At 44.7% G+C, this 20204-nt stretch overlaps 1 protein-coding gene across 7 annotated transcripts in view; it reads left to right on the top strand.

The window, feature by feature from the left end:
• The window catches only part of march5b (membrane-associated ring finger (C3HC4) 5b), a 45398-nt gene that overhangs the window by 22056 nt on the left and 3138 nt on the right, over positions 1 to 20204 (top strand). For 2 of the 7 annotated variants that reach the window (XM_090204148.1, XM_021573327.3), the window contains exons 2-5: positions 2984 to 3186; positions 16296 to 16426; positions 16522 to 16705; positions 17350 to 17516. In XM_090204148.1, the coding sequence (XP_090060274.1) occupies positions 16370 to 16426; positions 16522 to 16705; positions 17350 to 17516 (408 nt within the window). In that variant the 5' untranslated portion in view covers positions 2984 to 3186; positions 16296 to 16369. 7 annotated transcript variants of the gene reach the window in all.

Here is a 20204-nt window from a genome sequence, read left to right as displayed (position 1 = left end):
AATTGATGGGAAGATGGATGGAGCCAAATACAGGACCATTCTGGAAGAAAGCCTGATGGAGTCTCAAAAGACTTGAGACTGGGAGGGAGATTTGTCTTCCAACAAGACAATGATCCAAAACATAAAGCAAAATCTAGAATGGAATGGTTCAAAAATAAACATATCCAGGTGTTAGAATGGCCAAGTCAAAGTCCAGACCTGAATCCAATCGAGAATCTGTGGAAAGAACTGAAAACTGCTGTTCACAAATGCTCTCCATCCAACCTCACTGAGCTCGAGCTGTTTTGCAAGGAGGAATGGGGGAAAAAATTCAGTCTCTCGATGTGCAAAACTGATAGAGACATACCCCAAGCGACTTACAGCTGTAATCGCAGCAAAAGGTGGCGCTACAAAGTATTAACTTAAGGGGGCTGAATAATTTTGCACGCCCAATTTTTTTTTTGTTTTTGATTTGTTAAAAAAGTTTGAAATATCCAATAAATGTCATTCCACTTCATGATTGTGTCCCACTTGTTGTTGATTCTTCACAAAAAAATACAGTTTTATATCTTTATGTTTGAAGCCTGAAATGTGGCAAAAGGTCGCAAAGTTCAAGGGGGCCGAATACTTTCGCAAGGCACTGTATATATTTTTTTATTGTTTTATTTGTACCTAATTTTAACCTAATATAATACATCAATAAAATCAATTTAGCCTCAAATAAATAATGAAACCTGTTCAATTTGGTTTAAATAATGCAAAAACAAAGTGTTGGAGAAGAAAGTAAAAGTGCAAGATGTACCTTGTAAGAAAGTTTAGAACGTTTAAGTTCCTTGCTGAGAACATGAGAACATATGAAAGCTGTTGGTTCCTTTTAACATGAGTCTTCAATATTCCCAGGTAAGAAGTTTTAGGTTGTAGTTATTGTAGGAATTATAGGACTATTTTAGGACTATTTCCCTCTATACCATTTGTATTTCATTAACCTTTTAACTATTGGATGTTCTTATAGGCACTATAGTATTGCCATTGTATAGCTTCCGTCCCTCTCCTCGCTCCTCCCTGGGCTCGAACCAGGAACACAACGACAACAGCCACCCTCGAAGCAGCGTTACCCTTGCAGAGCAAGGGGAACAACCACTCCAAGTCTCCGAGCGAGTGACGTTTGAAACACTATTAGCGCACACCCCGCTAACTAGCTTGCCATTTCACATCGGTTACACCAGCCTCATCTCCGGAGTTGATGGGCTTGAAGTCATAAACAGCGCAATGCTTGACGCACAACGAAGAGCTGTGGGCAAAACGCACGAAAGTGCTGTTTGAATGAATGCTTACGAGCCTGCTGCTGCCTACCATCGCTCAGTCAGATACTCGTATGCTTGTATACTCAGTCAGATTATATGCAATGCAGGACACGCTAGATAAACTAGTAATATCATCAACCATGTGTAGTTAACTAGTGATTATGATTGATTGCTTAATGATTGTTGATTGTTTAAAATAGGTTTAATGCTAGTTAGCAACTTTCCTTGGCTTACTGCATTCGCGTAACAGGCAGGCAGGTGGTTATAGCATTGGACTAGTTAACTGTAAGGTTGCAAGATTGGTTTCCCCGAGCTGACAAGGTGAAAATCTGTCGTTCTGCCCCTGAACAAGGCAGTTAACCCACCGTTCCTAGGCAGTCATTGAAAATAAGAATGTGTTCTTAACTGACTTGCCTAGTTAAAAAAGATTAAATAAAGGTGTAAAAGTATTTGGAAAAATCTGCCAAATCGGTGTCCAAAAATACCGATTTCCAATTGTTATGAAAACTTGAAATCAGCCCTAATTAATCTGCCATTCCAATTAATCGGTCGACCTCTAGTCTGAATACTTTCCGAATGCACTGTGTATATCTACAATACCAGTCAAAGGTTTGGATACCTATTCATTCAAGGGTTTTTCTTTATTTTACTATTTTCTACATTGTAAAATAATAGTGAAGACATCAAAACTATTAAATAACACATGGAACCATGTAGTAAGCAAGAAAGTGTTAAGCAAATCAAAATATATTGTAGATTCTTCAAAGTAGCCTCCCTTTGCCTTGATGACAGCTTTTCGCTCTCTCAACCAGCTTCATGGGGTAGTCACCTGGAATGCATTTAAATTAACAGATGTGCCTTGTTAAAAGTTAATTTGTGGAATTTCTTTCCTTAATGCGTTTGAGCTAATCAGTTGTGCTGTGACAAGGTCGGGTTGGTATATAGAAGATGGCTATATTTGGTAAAAGACCAAGTTATATAAATTTTACTTTTTTTAAAACATTTTTTATTTTTATTTTTTACTACATGATTCCATAAGTTATTTCATAGTTTTGATGTCTTCACTATTATTCTACAATGTAGGAAATAGTACAAATAAAGAAACTCATTCTAGGGTTTATCTGTGTCCAAACCTTTGACTGGTACTGTATGTGTGTGTGTATATACACACACAGAGAGGGACAGACTATTATGGCCTTCACAGAATAATTATATTACTCAATAGTGTTTGGATCTTGTAGTCTTTAACCTTTTTTCATTTAAAGCCTACATTTCATGGTGAATGCAAGGTCACATGTAGTCTGCCTTGTCTTGGATACATGTTTGTTTTCTCATCCTGTCCCAGAGGCCTCTCTCTCTCCCTGCCTGCCACTCAGTGCTTAGGGGACAGGGCTTTTGTTGTGTTTCCTGCCTCTGAACATCCTGTTTAATCAGCCAGTGTGTTGAGTAACTCTGAGGTTTACAGGGTGAAGGTCACATCATCTGGATGGATGCAAACCCTCTACCTGATACACAACCATTAATTAATTGTCAAATGCACTGAGAATACTTAATTTGCTGGTATACAGACGTCGACACAAAAACCAACAGCCCCAGTGTTTCAGCCAATGTGGGTGCGTGCATGGGTGCATCTGCCTTCTCGTGTGTGTTTATGTGCCTGTGGAACGAACACCCCTCTCCTGTGTTTGTGTGCGTTTCAGGAGCTGCTGGGTGTGCTTCGCAACGGACGAGGATGACCGCACGGCGGAGTGGGTGCGTCCGTGTCGCTGCCGTGGCTCCACCAAGTGGGTCCACCAGGTGTGTCTGCAGCGCTGGGTGGACGAGAAGCAGAGAGGCAACAGCACGGCCCGCGTGGCCTGTCCTCAGTGCAACGCCGAATACCTCATCGTCTTCCCCAAGCTGGGTATATGATATGATATGGTGGGGGGCTATGGGCTGGACTGCAGTTTCCCTCCAATATTAGTTGGAGGTAGTTAGGGTCACCGATAGTTACTGAATGCATGCTTTCACACTCTTTGTAGGCCACATCATCGAATTGGTCTCACCCTGTCCAAGCTAGTGCCTGTCCTGATTTTCACTTGTATGCTTATCACACATCAGAAGTAAAGAGATTAACATGCATTCACTGCTTATGTGATGTGTTTATGATTCAGGCCCATGTGAAAAATATTGATGTCATTTGAGCGTTTTGTAATTCCGTGGCAACTTACCTAACGGATGGAGACAGATCTGTTGCGTCTGTCAGCACACAGTCATGTAATAACAGCTGAATCACTGGCAAATTTGTAGTATCTTTGCTTGAACTTCACTGTCAAAATGTCAGGACAACACTTAACTTCCCTACCTTTCCGAAGGGGAAGTAGCATTAGAAGGCAATTTCCATACCTAAATGGACTTCTGAATTGGTCCTTTGAGGACAGACAACTAATGGCTGTTGTTGCTGTCTCCCTAATAACGGTTGCAGCACAGGGACTCAGTGCTGTGAATAAGGAGTGGGAACTGAGAGCTCTAAAAACCACTCAGCCTGTCTCAACTAACTGCATGTTTATTTATTCCCAAAACCAGGGTGGGTTATGTGGTGAGTCTGGTAATTATATCCTTTGAGGGAGAAGTAACACAAGGAATTGGAGCGGGCAGGGCACCCGCCAGATGCTCATTACCAGACCTGGGTTCAAATGTTATTAAACATGTTTCAAATAGTTTGCCTGGAGTGCCAGATAGGTGGACTTCTCACTTGTGCGACTATTCTGTCAGTTCCGTTGCACCAGGAAAGCTCAATAAAACTCAGCGAAATAATTTTGAATGGTATTTGAACCCAGGTTTGCTACCCGCTCATTACCGGCAAGCTTCAGCCTCACTGGAAAATGCCAATTTGAAGAGGGGGTGTAGAGAGGAGAGGTGCCCACTGTAATTAACCCCAGCACGTCAGAGTGACGGGGGCACTGATTGTTCCCAACACAGGCACTTAGTCATCAAGTAAACATGGCTCTGCATTTGTTCAATCGGCAATTACAGAACTTTCAGCTACGTCAATCACCGTAAGAGAGGAAACTTTTATGTAAGTGGAAACCCTGGAAACTGCTTTGGGAAATGACACTTGTTGTACATTTTATAGCACCTGGTAAGCTATTAAATCACTCTGCATACATGTCTAATTAGGTCTAGGTACAACCTAAGAAGTAGGGCTTGGACATAAGACAATGTATTCGGGAGGGCAAGCTCTGCTGGTAAGCAGGGCCATGTTGTATTTTTAGATGCGGGCCTGGCTGTGCTGTCAGTCACCTGTGTTGCTATAAGCAGCGGGCGTAGCTAAACCTGCAGGACTGGAGCATAGAGATCAGGCCACTTAGTTTGGACTCGTCTCTGGAGCTTCGGGTCAATGGAAAGACTCGGGACAGTTCCTAGTGTCGTATGCCATGTACAGGACAGAACTAATCATGTGTCATTGATAAAGTCATGTCACGTGACAAACCGGCATCCGAGAATTCTCAAGCAGTACTTTGTGGACTTCGAACACACATCAGATCAGGGGCACTTGTATTTCCATGTTCACTTTCACTTCGCTCCCCCATTTGAAAGTATCTGGCTCACTGAAAACCATAATTATCCCGTGTCCCATCATGGAAGCGTTTCTACTGCTTAGTATTTCAGATAACATTGACGGAGCATGAATCCATACTGGGGATTTGGTTTGGTGGCAGGCTTTTTGAATGTCATCTCTGATTCGCCGGCATGATTAGTAGATGAGGCGACTAGTTAATCTCAATGTGAATATTTTTGTTCCAGATGGGCATTACTCTCTCTCTTTCTCCCAATATGTTAATGGTTATTGGGTGTATAGAGTAGCCTAACTGTGTTAGCCTGACACTGGGCCTGCTTGCATGTTCAGTAAATAACCTTGTCTCTGTCTTCTCTCCTGAGGCCCACCGTGCCTGCTGCCTGCATGGTTATTTTGGGATAAGTCTGTCTGTCACTCTGGCCTTGCCCCCACCGGTACATTTATCCGGTTAACCTTCAAAACAGGTGAAGGGAGAAGAAAAAGAGATGTTGGGCTCGTTGTCCCCCCTCCACACACACACACACACACAGAGAGAGAGAGAGAGGAACTAATCTCTCATTCCCATTCAGTAGCTACTGAAGACTTGTTCTGGACACTTTGTTTTCATCGCCCCCTTTGCTATCCGGCTGATCAGTAGAACTTCTTTGTGGTCTGTTGTTTTTTTGGGCCAGCGTCTTCACCAGATTAGTCATCATGAAATGTGGCCTAAATGTTTATCAAGTTCATCAGTTCCCTACACACACATCCTCCACAAGTTTTGTTTGTGTTCCTTTTTCTTTTGAATTACCCCAGTGTTTTTTTCCAGGCAGTAACAGTGGTTAGATGAGGGGTCGTGAGGCAATGGGTTATTTGGACAGGGCCTTCAATGTGCCCTAGTCTGTTGAAAGATAACGTCGTTCGTAGAATCATGTAGTAGGCTTAGGCCTCGATCGCTCATCGTTTATTGAGTCGTGTACACCGGCTCATAGGGGCTTATGTTAACTTCGATTTAACAGCGCGTGAAAGTCCTCTGAAAGCTTTCGGAGACTTTCCCGACACTGGGATGACAACTTCCCGCAGAAGGCCAGGGAGCATACAGATGGGCATTTTTATTTACGCCATCTGCCAAGGCCCAGACCAATCTACTGGTCATCACCCATGTGTGAGGGACGGGGAGAGGAAGAGACAGTGTCCTTCTCCAGGTACCAGAGACTGAGGTAGATACCCACCAGGCTGTGTAGGAGGCAGAGAGAGGGTACAAGATGGGGATGGGATTGTTGGTAGATGGGGAAACGATGTGAGATGGCACGAGAGAAAGAGGAGAGGCCCAGTCATTGAATTGTACCAGTCTGCCTCCTCCCCTAAGCATTCTTCCTTTGCCTACTCCTGTGTTCAGACAGAGGTGTAGAGAGAGTGGGAAGGAGAGAAGGAAATTAGGCCAAATTTATGAGGAGAGCAGCTCATCAACCAACGGCCGGAGAGGAGACCGGGGTTGCCCGCCACTGCTGCTGATGAATCACTAAAAACCCAGGCCCGAGAAATAGCCGACGGCCCAGACAGCACCCAATGAATCAGCAGCACACTGACACTGCCATCCTACCACCTGGAGCAGCCATCTGCTCGGCGACTCCCAATTCTCCTCTGTAATACCCTGCCTGCCCTGGGGACTGGAAACACTCAGAGAAATTGCTTTCCTCTGTGTGAAAGCAGTTCCCGAAGCAGCAGATCGGACAGTGAGTTGACAGACAGAATGTTCTGGTGCTCACCTCAGGCTTTTATTTACAATATTAACAGGTGCAGGACTAATTGGCCAATAAACTTTGTACAGAAAATAACAAACAGGATGTTGACAGAGACTTGAATAAATCACACACATTCTCAGTATAAACTATTGCCTATGACGAAACTCCGGTATAACTCTACACTGGCCAACATATTACCTGTCCAGCCTGCTCTCCCCCAGGCAAAAGCCAACTGAGTACCTAAACACTCTTTCCAGGAACTCCTTTCAGATAGGAATGTTCCATCATGATAGCCCCAAAACACATTTCTACCATAAAGGCCTAATTTCTCATGGATATATTAATATAACATTATAAACAACGGTTTTACATAAACACGCACACTTCAATAACTTGTGCCATAACTTCAACTTTAAGTCACGATACACATTCATGAAGTAATTCACCCCTGCAATAATGAATCACTTTGGTTATTCCCGTCAACCAATAAATGTTCCTTGGTGACAAGTGGACTAATTTGCCTGACACCGGCACTCCTACAAGGAGGCAGCGTGAGATGGGTTAAATGCTGTGATTATACTCTACCAACACTTCGATCATTCTAATAATATATTTCACATCACTAGAGCATGCACCTTTTAAATGGGCAGCTTTATTCACGGTAGAAACACTGTTAACAAGTTACATTGTTTTAGTAACTGTCGTGCACAACAAACACTTTGGCGCCTTCATGTCAAAGTATTGTTGGCAAACAAAATGCGCTACTCAATCCAAAATTCAGGTTTCTTGACTGTACCGTGAAGAGATACAAAGAGTCTCTTTTTTTCAACCAATAATTTGTTTCATTGTCTGCAAGTCAATAGACATGCGCTCAAAGACACTCTGGCATTTTATGTAACTTCACCGTGGCTTCAGCAGCCACATTATGACACGGCTTCCAGAGGTCGTGATGTCATACTCTGTCTGACGTGTGCTTCTTTTTTTTTCTCTCCACCTGAACTCAACACAGTATTCTGCTCAGGCAGACTCGATGGACACCCGAGGATAGTGTGCTAGTATTGCCTCAGTGGCTCTCTGGGGTTGTCAGTAGTGTTTAATTGATTAGTTAAGTCAGATTTTTTTTTAGCACATCTTGTTTCACGACTTGTGCCGTAGAGCTTTACCTGGGTTCCTCTGTGCGTTTATGTGCTAGGCTACATCACCGCACCTCACCCGGGGGCTGCCTCCTACCTTTTTTGAGATGAACACGGCTGCCTTCATTTGTATGCTTAGGATACATAAACATGTGCATTATAGTTTGAAGTAAGCACAGTGCTGCGCTCAATTGAACACAAAAACAACAGCGCTATGTTGCTGGCTCCTTCCTACAGTCTTCTAATGTAAAGTACTAGTCTGTGTTCTGGGCTTGATCACTGTGGCATAGGCCAACAGACAGACACGGGACTAAACAGCTTCTGTGTCTGGATTTATAGTCACCCATCTGACTGTGCTAAAAGTAGAAGTAAACTTTTAGAAAGGGGGGAAAAAATGTGTTTACTTCTCCATCAGTTGGGAATGGCTTTTAAGGGTGTTTCAGTGACTTTAATCAGCCTCAGAAACATGGCACTTTCGCAGCTCACAGACATTAGAGCACAACTTTCAATTGGTGTAATAAAGGCCGAGCTGAAGAGATGGGTGCTGGGTGGTAAGCTTGCCGACGTGTAGTTATTTTGTCGTTGCGCTCTGCTGATCCCAGCTCATTTGTTAGCCTGACAGGCGTTACTCATGTTCCTACTCTCAGGTCCGGGCCTCAGGTTAGTGCAGCATCACATTGATGGATTTACACCGTGGTGGATGTGTTTGGCTATAGCACACTTCTCGTGTTAGGTTTTTCTCTGCTTGTTTTGGGCTGTAAACTCGTGAGATTTCAAGTAGAAAAGTGCAGTTAGCCGTGGCACTGGTATGGTAAGTTAGCTAGAGTTTAAAAAAAAAAAATTTAACCTCAGCAACTGATGATTTCCACCCATGCTATCATTCTGATTTGGCCGGTGGTGTAAAATGAGGAACGGCGTGTCCTTGCTGGCTCTTCTGTGAGAGGGTAAAAAAAAGTGGGTTGGAACAGTGTGCCAACATGCCTGCCCGCCAGTGAGAAAGTGGGATGCAGTTGCAGTTTCTCTCGATCCCATCCACTCTCTTTTAATTATGTTAATTAGGAATTTGCTACCAAGCGCTGAAATGAATTGCTTCGCTTTCCTTTTTGCCAATAGCCATTAAGTGTGACCCAGTTCCCTCTGGCTGTGGATGGCGTAATGCTTAGGCACGGACAAAGCGGAAGGGATTCCGACGGTGTCATCAAAATATGCCCAGATTAATGTGTTGAAGAGGCATGAGATCAATCTGGTTGGCAAACATAGGTGCACTAAAGCACAACCCTGGAAAGTGGCAGAACTGACAGGATACAGGAGGCCAATGTGTTTAACTACTTTAAGAAATGAAAAGTGTTTGTTCCCCGTTGTGCCTGTTGGAAGCTTTGAGGTGACACGTCACACTTCCATTATTCCTTCAGGTCTCTGTTGCACCATCTCTACTGCACCATTGTTCCTACATTTGAGACCTGATTTCACGGCTTTCTCCAGAAATGGCAGCGTCACTATAGGCATTCAATGCAAATATGAAGTCCCTGGCGTTTTAGCCGTTGGCATTGCTGGATTATTTGACCAATTGTGGTCACCACCAATGTAACCTCAAATTTTTGGGGGCACTGAGCAAGTTTCAGCTCTGCTGAGCGCCAACTTGAACATTGGGAAAATTCTATGCAACTTCCAGCGAATGTTTACTGTGGACGCGGAGGCTGTGCCTGCTTTAAGTTTAAACAGTGGCTATGTAGGCTATGGAGAAAACATTTTAACATGGAAATAGCTGTTCTGTCATTCAGCCAATGTGTAGTGTTCAATTTAGGTCTACATTCCATGAGACTTTTGAAAGAGAGGAAAAAAAACATGCATGGCTTGACATTAACTTTTCATATAAAAATAAATAAAAATTATCCTCAGTTTTGTGATATCCAATTGGTTAGTTACAGTCTTGTCCCATCGCTGCAACTCCCTTACAGACTCGGGAGAGGCCAAGGTCTTTAGCCATGTGTCCTCCGAAACACGACCCTGCCAAGCCGCACTGCTCCTTGACACGCTGCTCGCTTATCCCGGAAGCCAGCCGCACCAATGTGTCAGGAGGAAACGCCGTCCAACTGGCGACCATGTCAACGTGCATGCGCCAATTGTTGCTTATTGCTGACTACAAATGATCTATAACTGGGCTAATAACTCACTAACTAGCAAAGGATATGAACAAATTGTGCACATGTGGCTACATGCAGCTCTCGTTTTGATCTCAAAACAAGCGCATCTACTCACGACCGCTCATGCTGTAAACACAGTCCAGTTCAAAGTAAGTGGCACAGATCCATATATGGCTATGGTATATTTGCATATAGGCCAACTGCAGCTCTGATTGTTAATGCCACACCGGTCTGTAAAGTATGGGCTGAGTAGTGCATGTTAATGCAATAGAATCGTACTCCAAAGGCATTCTGCCTACAACAAAATCTCTTGCATAGTTAGTTTTGTTTCTGTATGTTGCATTGAAAGCAGCTAATATTGCATTGATTCGGTCCCAATTGCCACAGTAAAGGGAAACGTTGATAGTGTTAACAGGGAAAACTCTAGAACTGTGGTCACCAACCTTTTCTGAGTTTAGATCACAGAGTCAAAATGCAAGCCGACATCTACCGCTCATATTTTTCTTTAACAGGAAAAACGTAAGCCTATTCAACATTAACCAATGAAATAGAGTACTGTTGCAATGAGGTTTGTGCAGTGAGCTTTAGGCTAGAGGTTGACCGATTTAATCGGAAGGGCCGATTTTCAAGTTTTCATAACAATAGGAAATCTGTATTTTTGGACAACGATTTGGCCGATTTTTTTTTATTTTTTATTTCTCTAAAAAAAAAAAAACGAACTTCTTGGTGACGGGGCAGTATTTTCACGTCCGGAAGAAATGCATGCCCAAATTCAACTGCCCGCTCCTCAACCTCAGAAAATAAGATATGCATATTATTAGTAGATTTGGATAGAAAACACTCAAGTTTCTAAAACGGTTTGAATCATGTCTGTGAGTATAACAGAACTTATGTAGCAGGCGTGGAATGGCCATTAAGACACTAACAGCTTAAAGGTGGTAGTCAATTTAAAGTCAGTTATGAAAACTTAGGAAACTAAAGAGGCCTTTCTACTGACTATGAAAAACACCAAAAGAAAGATGCCCAAGGTCCCTGCTCATCTGCGTGAACGTTCCTTAGGCATGCTGCAAGAAGGCATGAGGATTGCAGATATGGCCAGGGAAATAAATTGCAATGTCCGTACAACACCTGCATAGGATCAGTACATTCGAACATCACACCTGCAACGTTGGGTTTGTACCCATAGGCAATGTTGTTGCCAGTGATGGCAAAAACAACTGCCCGAGTTACACCAGGAACGCACAATCCCTCCATCAGTGCTCAGACTGTCCACAATAGGCTGAGAGAGGCTGGACTGAGGGCTTGTAGGCCTGTTGTAAGGCAGGCCCTCACCAGACATCACTGGCAACAATGTTGCCTATGGGCACAAACCCACCTTTGCTGGACCAGACAGGACTGGCAAAGTTCTCTTCACTGACGAGTCGCGGTTTCTTTTACTAGGGGTGATGGTCGGATTCCCGTTTATCGTCAAATTAATGTGCGTTACACTGAGGCCTCTGGATTGAGGTGGAGGGTCCGTCATGGTCTGGGCGGTGTATCACAGCATCATCGGACTGAGCTTGTTGTCATTGCAGGCAATCTCAACACTTCCTGCAGAATCATCCTGACCTAACCCTCCAGCATGACAATGCCACCAGCCATATTGCTCGTTCTGTGAGTGATTTCCTGCAAGACAGGAATGTCAGTGTTCTGCCATGGCCAGCAAAGAGCCCGGATATCAATCCCATTGAGCACATCTGGGACCTGTTGGATCGGAGGGCTAGGGCCATTCCCTGCAGAAATGTCTTGGAACTTGCAGGTGCCTTGGTGGAAGAGAACTGGCAAATCTGGTGCAGTCCATGAGGATATGCACTGCAGTACTTAATGCAGCTGCTGTCCACAACAGATACTGACTGTTGATTTTGAACCCCCCCCCCCCTGTTCAGGGACACGTTATTCAATTTCTGTTAGTCACATGTCTTCCTCCTAATGCAAGACAATGCTAGACCTCATGTGGCTGGAGTGTGTCAGCAGTTCCTGCAAGATGAAGGCATTGATGCTATGGACTGGCCCGCCCGTTCCCCAGACCTGAATCCAATTGAGCACATCTCGGACATCATGTCTCGCTCCATCCACCAACGCCACGTTGCACCACAGACTGTCCAGGAGTTGGCGGATGCTTTAGTCCAGGTCTGGGAGGAGATCCCTCAGGAGACCATCCGCCACCTCATCAGGAGCATGCCCAGGCGTTGTAGGGAGGTCATACAGGCAGGTGGAGGCCACACACACTACTGAGCCTCATTTTGACTTGTTTTAAGGACATTACATCAAAGTTGGATCAGCCTGTAGTGTGGTTTTCCACTTTAATTTTCAGTGTGACTCCAAATCCAGACCTCCATGGGTTGATACATTTGATTTCCATTGATCATTTTTGTGTGATTTTGTGGTCAGCACATTCAACTATGTAAAGAAAAAAGTATTTAATAAGAATATTTCATTCATACGGCCTCCCGGGTGGCGCAGTGGTTAAGGGCGCTGTACTGCAGCGCCAGCTGTGCCATCAGAGTCCCTGGGTTCGCGCCCAGGCTCTGTCGTAACCGGCCGCGACCGGGAGGTCCGTGGGGCGACGCACAATTGGCCTAGCGTCGCCCGGGTTAGGGAGGGCTTGTCTCATCGCGCACCAGCGACTCCTGTGGCGGGCTGGGCGCAGTGTGCGCTAACCAAGGTGGCCAGGTGCACGGTGTTTCCTCCGGCTGGCTTCCGGGTTGGATGTGCGCTGTGTTAAGAAGCAGTGCGGCTTGGTTGGTTGTGTATCGGAGGACGCATGACTTTCAACCTTCGTCTCTCCCGAGCCCGTACGGGAGTTGTAGCGATGAGACAAGATAGTAGCTACTACAACAATTGGATACCACGAAATTGGGGAGAAAAAGGGGTACAATTCAAAAAAATAAATAAATAGAATATTTAATTCATTCAGATCTAGGATGTGTTATTTTAGTGTTCCCTTTATTTTTTTGAGCACACAATTATTTATATTTTTTGGGTGGTCGGACATTTTACAGTGTAAACTTAAAACGACCATACATGTTAATCTATCACTCTTTGGACATAGGCGGCCCTGAAAAAACACTAAGGTGGCCCGCCCAATACCTTTCTATGCAGAAGAAACCCTGCAAGAGTAGTGGACAGTGTCTGTGTACTGATTTGGTGTCTCTCTGAAATCCCAGACCTTGGGCAACAGCACTTGAACATTGTTCATGTGGGAGGAAACCTGTCTGCCTAGGGAGACAAGTCTGAGTTGGATATGACCAGTGGTTCTGCTCCAGCAGAGGGGGATGGGCTCTGCTACAGGTGCCATGGCAACAGTGCCAAGTAGTGCCACATAATCAGCTCATTGGCCTCGTTGAGGATCACTAAAACATTCCACATTCAAAGTCAAACTGATGCTGTTGCCTCGGCCGGGTAACTCAAACAATGACGCAGCGTTAAAGTCTTCCAAGTGACACTTCGGGCATGTCGCCTACTTAAAAAATAAAAAAAATAAAGTAAAAAGAGAGCTCAGCATAGCCATCGATGAGGACAATCCTTCACATCAAAGAGACCTGATGTCCTGGACCCCTCTCTCCCTTTAGTGTCCTCCACTGGTCTCCTGTAAAGCAGGTTGCCTCCCGTCCCCGTAGATATTAAATTATTTCCCCTGATTGCTCTGGAATGTGAGAGAGGAGGATGGAAAAAGGTTAGATGAAGGTCATAGCTATTACTTGACTGTCTAAGGGGTCATATGGGGTAGGCTACTATATATGACAGAGTGGCTGCCTAATCTGATCTTGGACACAGGCCTGTTCCTATAGCATTGATACAGGCCTGTTCTTATGACAGTTAGAGACAGGTTCACACACATGGTCTCCCTCTAACACTGTGAAGGTGTTCCACAGCCATGGTAAAATTGGCAGTCTTCATCTAAATAACAATCCATTTCTCTCCTCTGCCTAATCCTCTTTTGCTACACATTCCAGCGCAAATGTTTTCCAGTCAAACCCAATACTTCACATGCTTTTGCTCTGAGCACAACAGGAATGCTGAGTAAAGGAAGCTCATTCTTTTGAGCGTTTCCACGTTGCTGAAATCACATTACTCATTGTACTTTAATAATGTCTCACAACGGTGTCTTTCTTTGGTTTATTCTGTGTGCTTTTCCTCACTGTTGAAGTTACCTTACTCGTTGAATATCTCACGATTGTGGCCTATGTGCGTGCCTACATGTATCTACACTACAAGGTCAAAGGTATGTGGACACCCCTTCACATTAGTGGACTCTGCGATTTCAGTCACACCCGTTGCTGACAGGTGTATAAAATCGAGCACAGAGCCATGCAATCTCCATAGACGAACACTGGCAGTATAATGGCCTTACTGAAGAGCTCAGTGACTTTCAATGTGGCGTCGTCCATAGGATGCCACCTTTCCACATTTCTGCCTTGCTAGAGCTGCCCCGGTCAACTGTAACTGCTGTTGTTGTGAAGTGAAAACGTCTTGGAGCAACACCGGCTCAGTCGGGAAGTGGACACAGAACGGGACCACAAAGTGCTGAAGCCTGTAAAAATCATCTTTCCTCGATTGCAACACTCACTACAGAGTTCCTAACTGCTTCTGGAAGCAACGTCAGCACAAGAACTGTTCGTCAGGAGCTTCATTTCATGGGTTTCCATGGCTGAGCAGCCACATACAAGCCTAAGCTCGCCATGTGCAATGCCGAGTGTTGGCTGGAGTGGTGTAAAGCTCGCCGCCATTGGACTCTGGAGCAGTGGAAACGCGTTGTCTGGAGCGATGAATCACGCTTCACCATCTGGCTGTCTGACGGACAAATCTGGATTTGGCGGATGCCAGGAGAACACTACCTGCCCTAATGCATAGTGCCACCTGTAAAGTTTGGTGGAGGAGGAATAATGGTGTGAGGCTGTTTTTCATGGTTTAGGCTAGGCATCTTTAGTTCCAGTGAAGGGAAATCTTAATCGTACAGCATACATTCTAGATTATTCTATGCTTCCCACTTTGGCAACAGTTTCCTGTTTCAGCATGAAAATGCCCCCATGCACAAAGCAAGGTCCATACAGAAATGGTTTGTTCAGATCGATGTGGAAGAACTTGACTGGCCTGCACAGAGCCCTGGCCTCAACCCCATCGAACACCATTGTGAAAAATTGGAATGCCAACTGCCAGCCAGGCCTAATTGCCCAACATCAGTGCCCGAGCTCACTAATACTCTTGTGGCTGATTGGAAGCAAGTCCCAGCAGCAGTGTTCCAACATCTAGTGGAAAGCCTTCCCAGAGTGGAGGGAGGCTGTTATAGCAGCAAAGGGCAGCAAACTCCATATTAATGCCCCATGACATTTGGAATGAGATGTTGGACGAGCAGGCGTCCACATACTTTTGACCATGTAGCGTATGTGTTTTTCCTCATTACTGAAGACATCACTTTCTCATTTGTACTTCAAGTAGGGCTACTTTCATTGTACACGGGTTAGTGTCTGCGAGTAGGGTGGATGGTGTATACCACAGGTGTCAAATTCATTCCACAGAGGGTCGAGTGTTTGCACTCCTCCCTGGTACTTGATTGATGAATTAAGGCGCTCTCCTCACCTGGTTGTCTCGGTCAGTGGCGGCCAAACTGTGGCGCGCGAGGGTGCATTTTCAAAATTGGGTAGTGCATCAGTTTTCCACATGTCAGTCATTACATACCTTTTTAGAGAGCTTATTATAACTTGTTAGAAACGTTCAGATCTGCTAAAGTTTTTTTGTTTTTTTTTAGGCCATAGATTTTGTTGTAATGTTTTGTTTGAAGCTATCAAATATCACACATGAGACATGGCACAATGTATAGAATTGTAAGAAAATGAGCTTTAAAACAGTGAATGTTCTCTGCACCCCTTGACAAAATGTGTAGACTTGCAGGAAATTAGCATTAAACCTGCAAAATGTTCTCTCTGCCAACAAAGAAGTGTGTGAACAGTGCTTGTGCCCATAGAAATGGATGTGCGTGTTTGGGGCGGGGAGCGGGATGTTCCCCAATGCTTGAAGTGGGGCCGGAGTGTAAACATTTGGGATTCCCTAGTCTAGGTCTTAATTGAAAGAAAAAAACAGCAGACACTAGGGCATCCATGGAATGACTGACACCCTCACTAAGCATTCTAAAGTACCACCAGGAATCTTATGACCCCTGCTGGAGAGACAATCCCAAACTGTCATCTGTTAGGGACTCTTCTTTACTCCACCTCAGCATGAGCTATTTGTAGAGTTCTAGACAGGCTCTGCTTTGCCCTTTTTCACTGTAAAAACATAACATAAGTAACACAAATGGCCAGTGATTGAAAACCGACACTACGGTGTGCCCTAATGAATATGACCCAGGCCACAACACCCTTCCAAACCCTGTTTTTACAATCGGTAACAGACACTATCTTTCTGTATCCCTCCAGGGCCGGTGGTGTATGTGCTAGACCTGGCGGACCGGCTAATCTCCAAGGCCTGTCCCTTCACCGCCGCTGGCATCATGGTGGGCTCCATTTACTGGACCGCTGTCACCTACGGGGCCGTCACTGTCATGCAGGTGAGACCATAAAAATAAAACGCGCACACACACACGGCTGTGTTTATTAACAGACTACGGCTTGACCATGGTGTCCCCTCTGTCCCTGTGCCCAGGTGGTGGGCCATAAGGAGGGCCTGGACGTGATGGAGCGGGCAGACCCCCTGTTCCTGCTCATCGGCCTGCCCACCATCCCCGTCATGCTGATCCTGGGGAAGATGATCCGCTGGGAGGACTACGTGCTGCGCTTCTGGAGGAAGTACTCCAATAAGCTGCAGATCCTCAACAGCATCTTCCCAGGTCAGAAAGGACACATTGGTAGGGATGCCCACCGTTTCGCAACACCAGTGTTATACTAAAATGGGTGGAGTTCAGCTTATTCATTGTGTGTGTGTGTGTGTGTGTCTGTATGATGAAGAGTGGGTGATAAAGATCTTGATAGATGATGCTACCTGTGTTAAAGACTGTAAACTAATTTTGTGCACAACATTGAGCTTTTTGTGCGCATGATGTCTGATCATTTATTTTGTGTGAACACTGTGGCTTTCCCAGGGTGTGTGCAGTGTTTGTTGGGGATAAAAGAGTACTACGAGGTGGTCCGTCCATTGGGTGTCTGGTGGTGGTGGGTAGGTCCGGGGGGGGGGGGGGTTCCCACTGATCTCATCAAGGTAGTGATTGGTGCGGGGAGAAACCCGACAACCTTTTCTCTCTCCAGGCTCAGCTTGCTGGGCAAAAGCACTCCTCTACCCCCAGTCGGCTGCCCGAACTAGAGATACCAACTCAAACTGGTACAGACTGATGCATATACTCATCACTTGATGAATGTGCTTTTGTGTCTATTGTGCGGCATATCTTGCTTTGTGAAGATGTATTGGCAAAACATCAACACCCACAATGCACCAAACCCCATCCTTACCCTGCCCCCTCCTCTCGGTCTCTCTCAGGGATTGGGTGTCCAGTGCCTCGTATCCCGGCAGAGGCCAGCCCCCTGGCAGACCACGTGTCAGCCACTAGAATCCTATGTGGCGCTTTGGTCTTTCCCACCATCGCCACCATCGTAGGCAAACTCATGTTCAGCAGCGTCAACTCCAACCTGCAGAGGACCATCCTGGTGGGTAACAAAAACAAACATGTGTGTCATGTCAGTCATACACAAAGAGACTGTGGGCCTGGGTCATTGTAGTTATCTCCTATTTAGTGATTGCAGGGTTTTTGGAATGGCTATACAGTGCATTCGGAAAGTATTCAGACCTCTTGCTTTTTTCCCACATTTTGTTACGTTACAGCCTTTTTCAAAAATGTATTAAATAAAACATTGTCCTCATCAATCTACACACAATACCCCATAATGACCAAGCGAAAACAGGTTATTTTTTCCTACTCACATTTATAAAAAAACAAATACCTTATTTACATAAGTATTCAGACACTTTGCTATTGAGCTCAGGTGCATTCTGTTTCCATTGATAATCCTTCAGATGTTTCTACAACTTGATTGGAGTCCACTTGTTGTAAATTCAATTGATTGGACATGATTTGGAAAAGCACACACCTGTCTATATAAGGTCCCACAGTTGACAGTGCATGTCAGAGAAAGAAAACAAGCCATGAGGTCGAAGGAATTGTCCGTAGAGCTCAGAGACAGGATTGTGTTGAGGCACAGATCTGGGGAAGGTTACCAAAACATTTCTACAGCATTGAAGGTCCCCAAGAACACAGTGGCCCCCATCATTCTTAAATGGAAGAAGTTTGGAACCCCCAAGACTTTTCCTAGAGCTGGCCGCCTGGCCAAACTGAGCAATCGGGGGAGAAGGGCATTGGTCAGGGAGGTGACCAAGAAAACCCTATGGTCACTCTGACATAGCTCCAGAGTTCCTCTGTGGAGATGGGAGAACCTTCCAGAAATACAACCATCTCGGCAGCACTCCACCAATCAGGGCATTATGGTAGAGTGGCCATACCATGAGAAACACAATTCTCTGGTCTGATGAAACCAAGATTGAACACTTTGGCTTGAATGCCAAGCGTCATGTCTGAAGGAAACCTGGCACCATCCCTACGTTGAAGCATGATGGTGGAAGCATCATGCTGTGGAGGATGTTTTTCAGTGGCAGGGACTGGGAGGCTAGTCAGGATTGAGGGAAAGATTAATGGAGCAAAGTACAGAGAGACCCTTGATGAAAACCTGCTCCAGAGCACTCAGGACCTCAGACTGGGGCCCTAAGCACACAGCCAAGACAACACAGGAGTGGCTTCTGGACAAGTCTCAATGTCCTTGAGTGGCCCAGCCAGAGCCCGGATTTGAACCCAATCTAATATCTCTGGGGTTTCTCCTAGTCTCTCCAAAAACAGGTATTCCTAGCTTGTAGCGTCATACCCAAGAAGACTCGAGGCTGTAATCGCTGCCAAAGGAGCTTCAACAAAGTACTGAGTAATGGGTCAGAACACTTATGTAAATGTGATATTTCGACAAACCTGTTTTTGCTTTTGTCATTATGGGGTATTGTGTGTAGATTGATGAGGGGGAAAAAACATTTGAATCCATTTTTTAATAAGGCTGTAACATAACAAAATGTGGAAAAAGTCAAGGGGTCTGAATACTTTCCGAATGCACTGTACCTATACTATCTCCTCCCTCCTTCTGGCCCATTCTGAGGTAACTATTCCCCTACTTTTATTCTAGTCTCAGAGCGAGTGATGTTTGAAAAGCTATTAGCGGTGCGCACACCGCTAACTAGCTAGCCATTTCACATTGGTTACACCAGCCTAATCTCGGGATTTGATAGGCTTGAAGTCACAAACAGCGCAATGATTGACGCACAACGAAGAGCTGCTGGCAAAATGCATGAAAGTGCTGTTTGAATGAATGCTTACGGGCCTGCGGCTGCCTACCACCGCTCAGTCAGATACTTGTATGCTCAGTCAGATTATATGCGACCCAGGACACGCTAGATATACTAGTAATCTCATCAACCATGTGTAGTTAACTAGTGATTTATGATTGATTGTTTTTTATAAAATAAGTTTAATGCTAGCTAGCAACTTACCTTGGCTTACTGCATTCGCGTAACAGGCAGTCTCCTTGTGGAGTGCAACGAGAGGCAGGTGGTTATAGCATTGGACTAGTTATTGTAAGGTTGCAACAATCTTGCAACCTTACAGTTAATGAGACTGATCCCCCGACAAGGTGAAAATCTGTCGTTCTGACCCTGAACGAGGCAGTTAACCCACCGTTCCTAGGCCGTCATTGAAAATAAGAATGTGTTCTTAACTGATTTGCCTAGTTAAATAAAGGTGTAAAAAATACAGATTTCCGATTGAAAACTTGAAATCGTCCCTATTTAATCGGTCGACCTCTACTCCAAACACATTTTTGCTAAGAGCAGCTGTTTAGTTTGTTAAACAAAGGTTAGCCATGTGTTGGCAAAAATGTATGTCCAAGTCAAGAAAGTTTACCAGCGTGAATTGCCTCCAATGAGTGTAATTTGCGAGAAATTAAGTTGACATCATTAGAAATTATATTCTCCTCTTTTACTGTAGGTATGTAATTCAAAATGTGTTTATTCTGTTGCTAGCAATATTCATACCAAAAATAATGTTTTATATACACTGAATAGAAATATGAATGGGTCCAACATGTAAAGTGTTGGTCCCATGTTTGAAATTTGAAATAAAAGTTGAAATTTAAAAAAATCCCAGAAATGTTGTGCATAAATTTGTTTACATCCCTGTTAGTGAGAATTTATCCTTTTCCATCCACCTGACAGGTGTGACATACAGTGCCTTGCGAAAGTATTCG

The sequence above is a fragment of the Oncorhynchus mykiss genome, chromosome 1 (genome assembly GCF_057628025.1).
Source record: "Oncorhynchus mykiss isolate SJ-2025 chromosome 1, ASM5762802v1, whole genome shotgun sequence".
Classification (NCBI taxonomy): Eukaryota; Metazoa; Chordata; class Actinopteri; order Salmoniformes; family Salmonidae; genus Oncorhynchus; species Oncorhynchus mykiss.
This window is presented reverse-complemented; position numbering and strand designations above follow the sequence as displayed.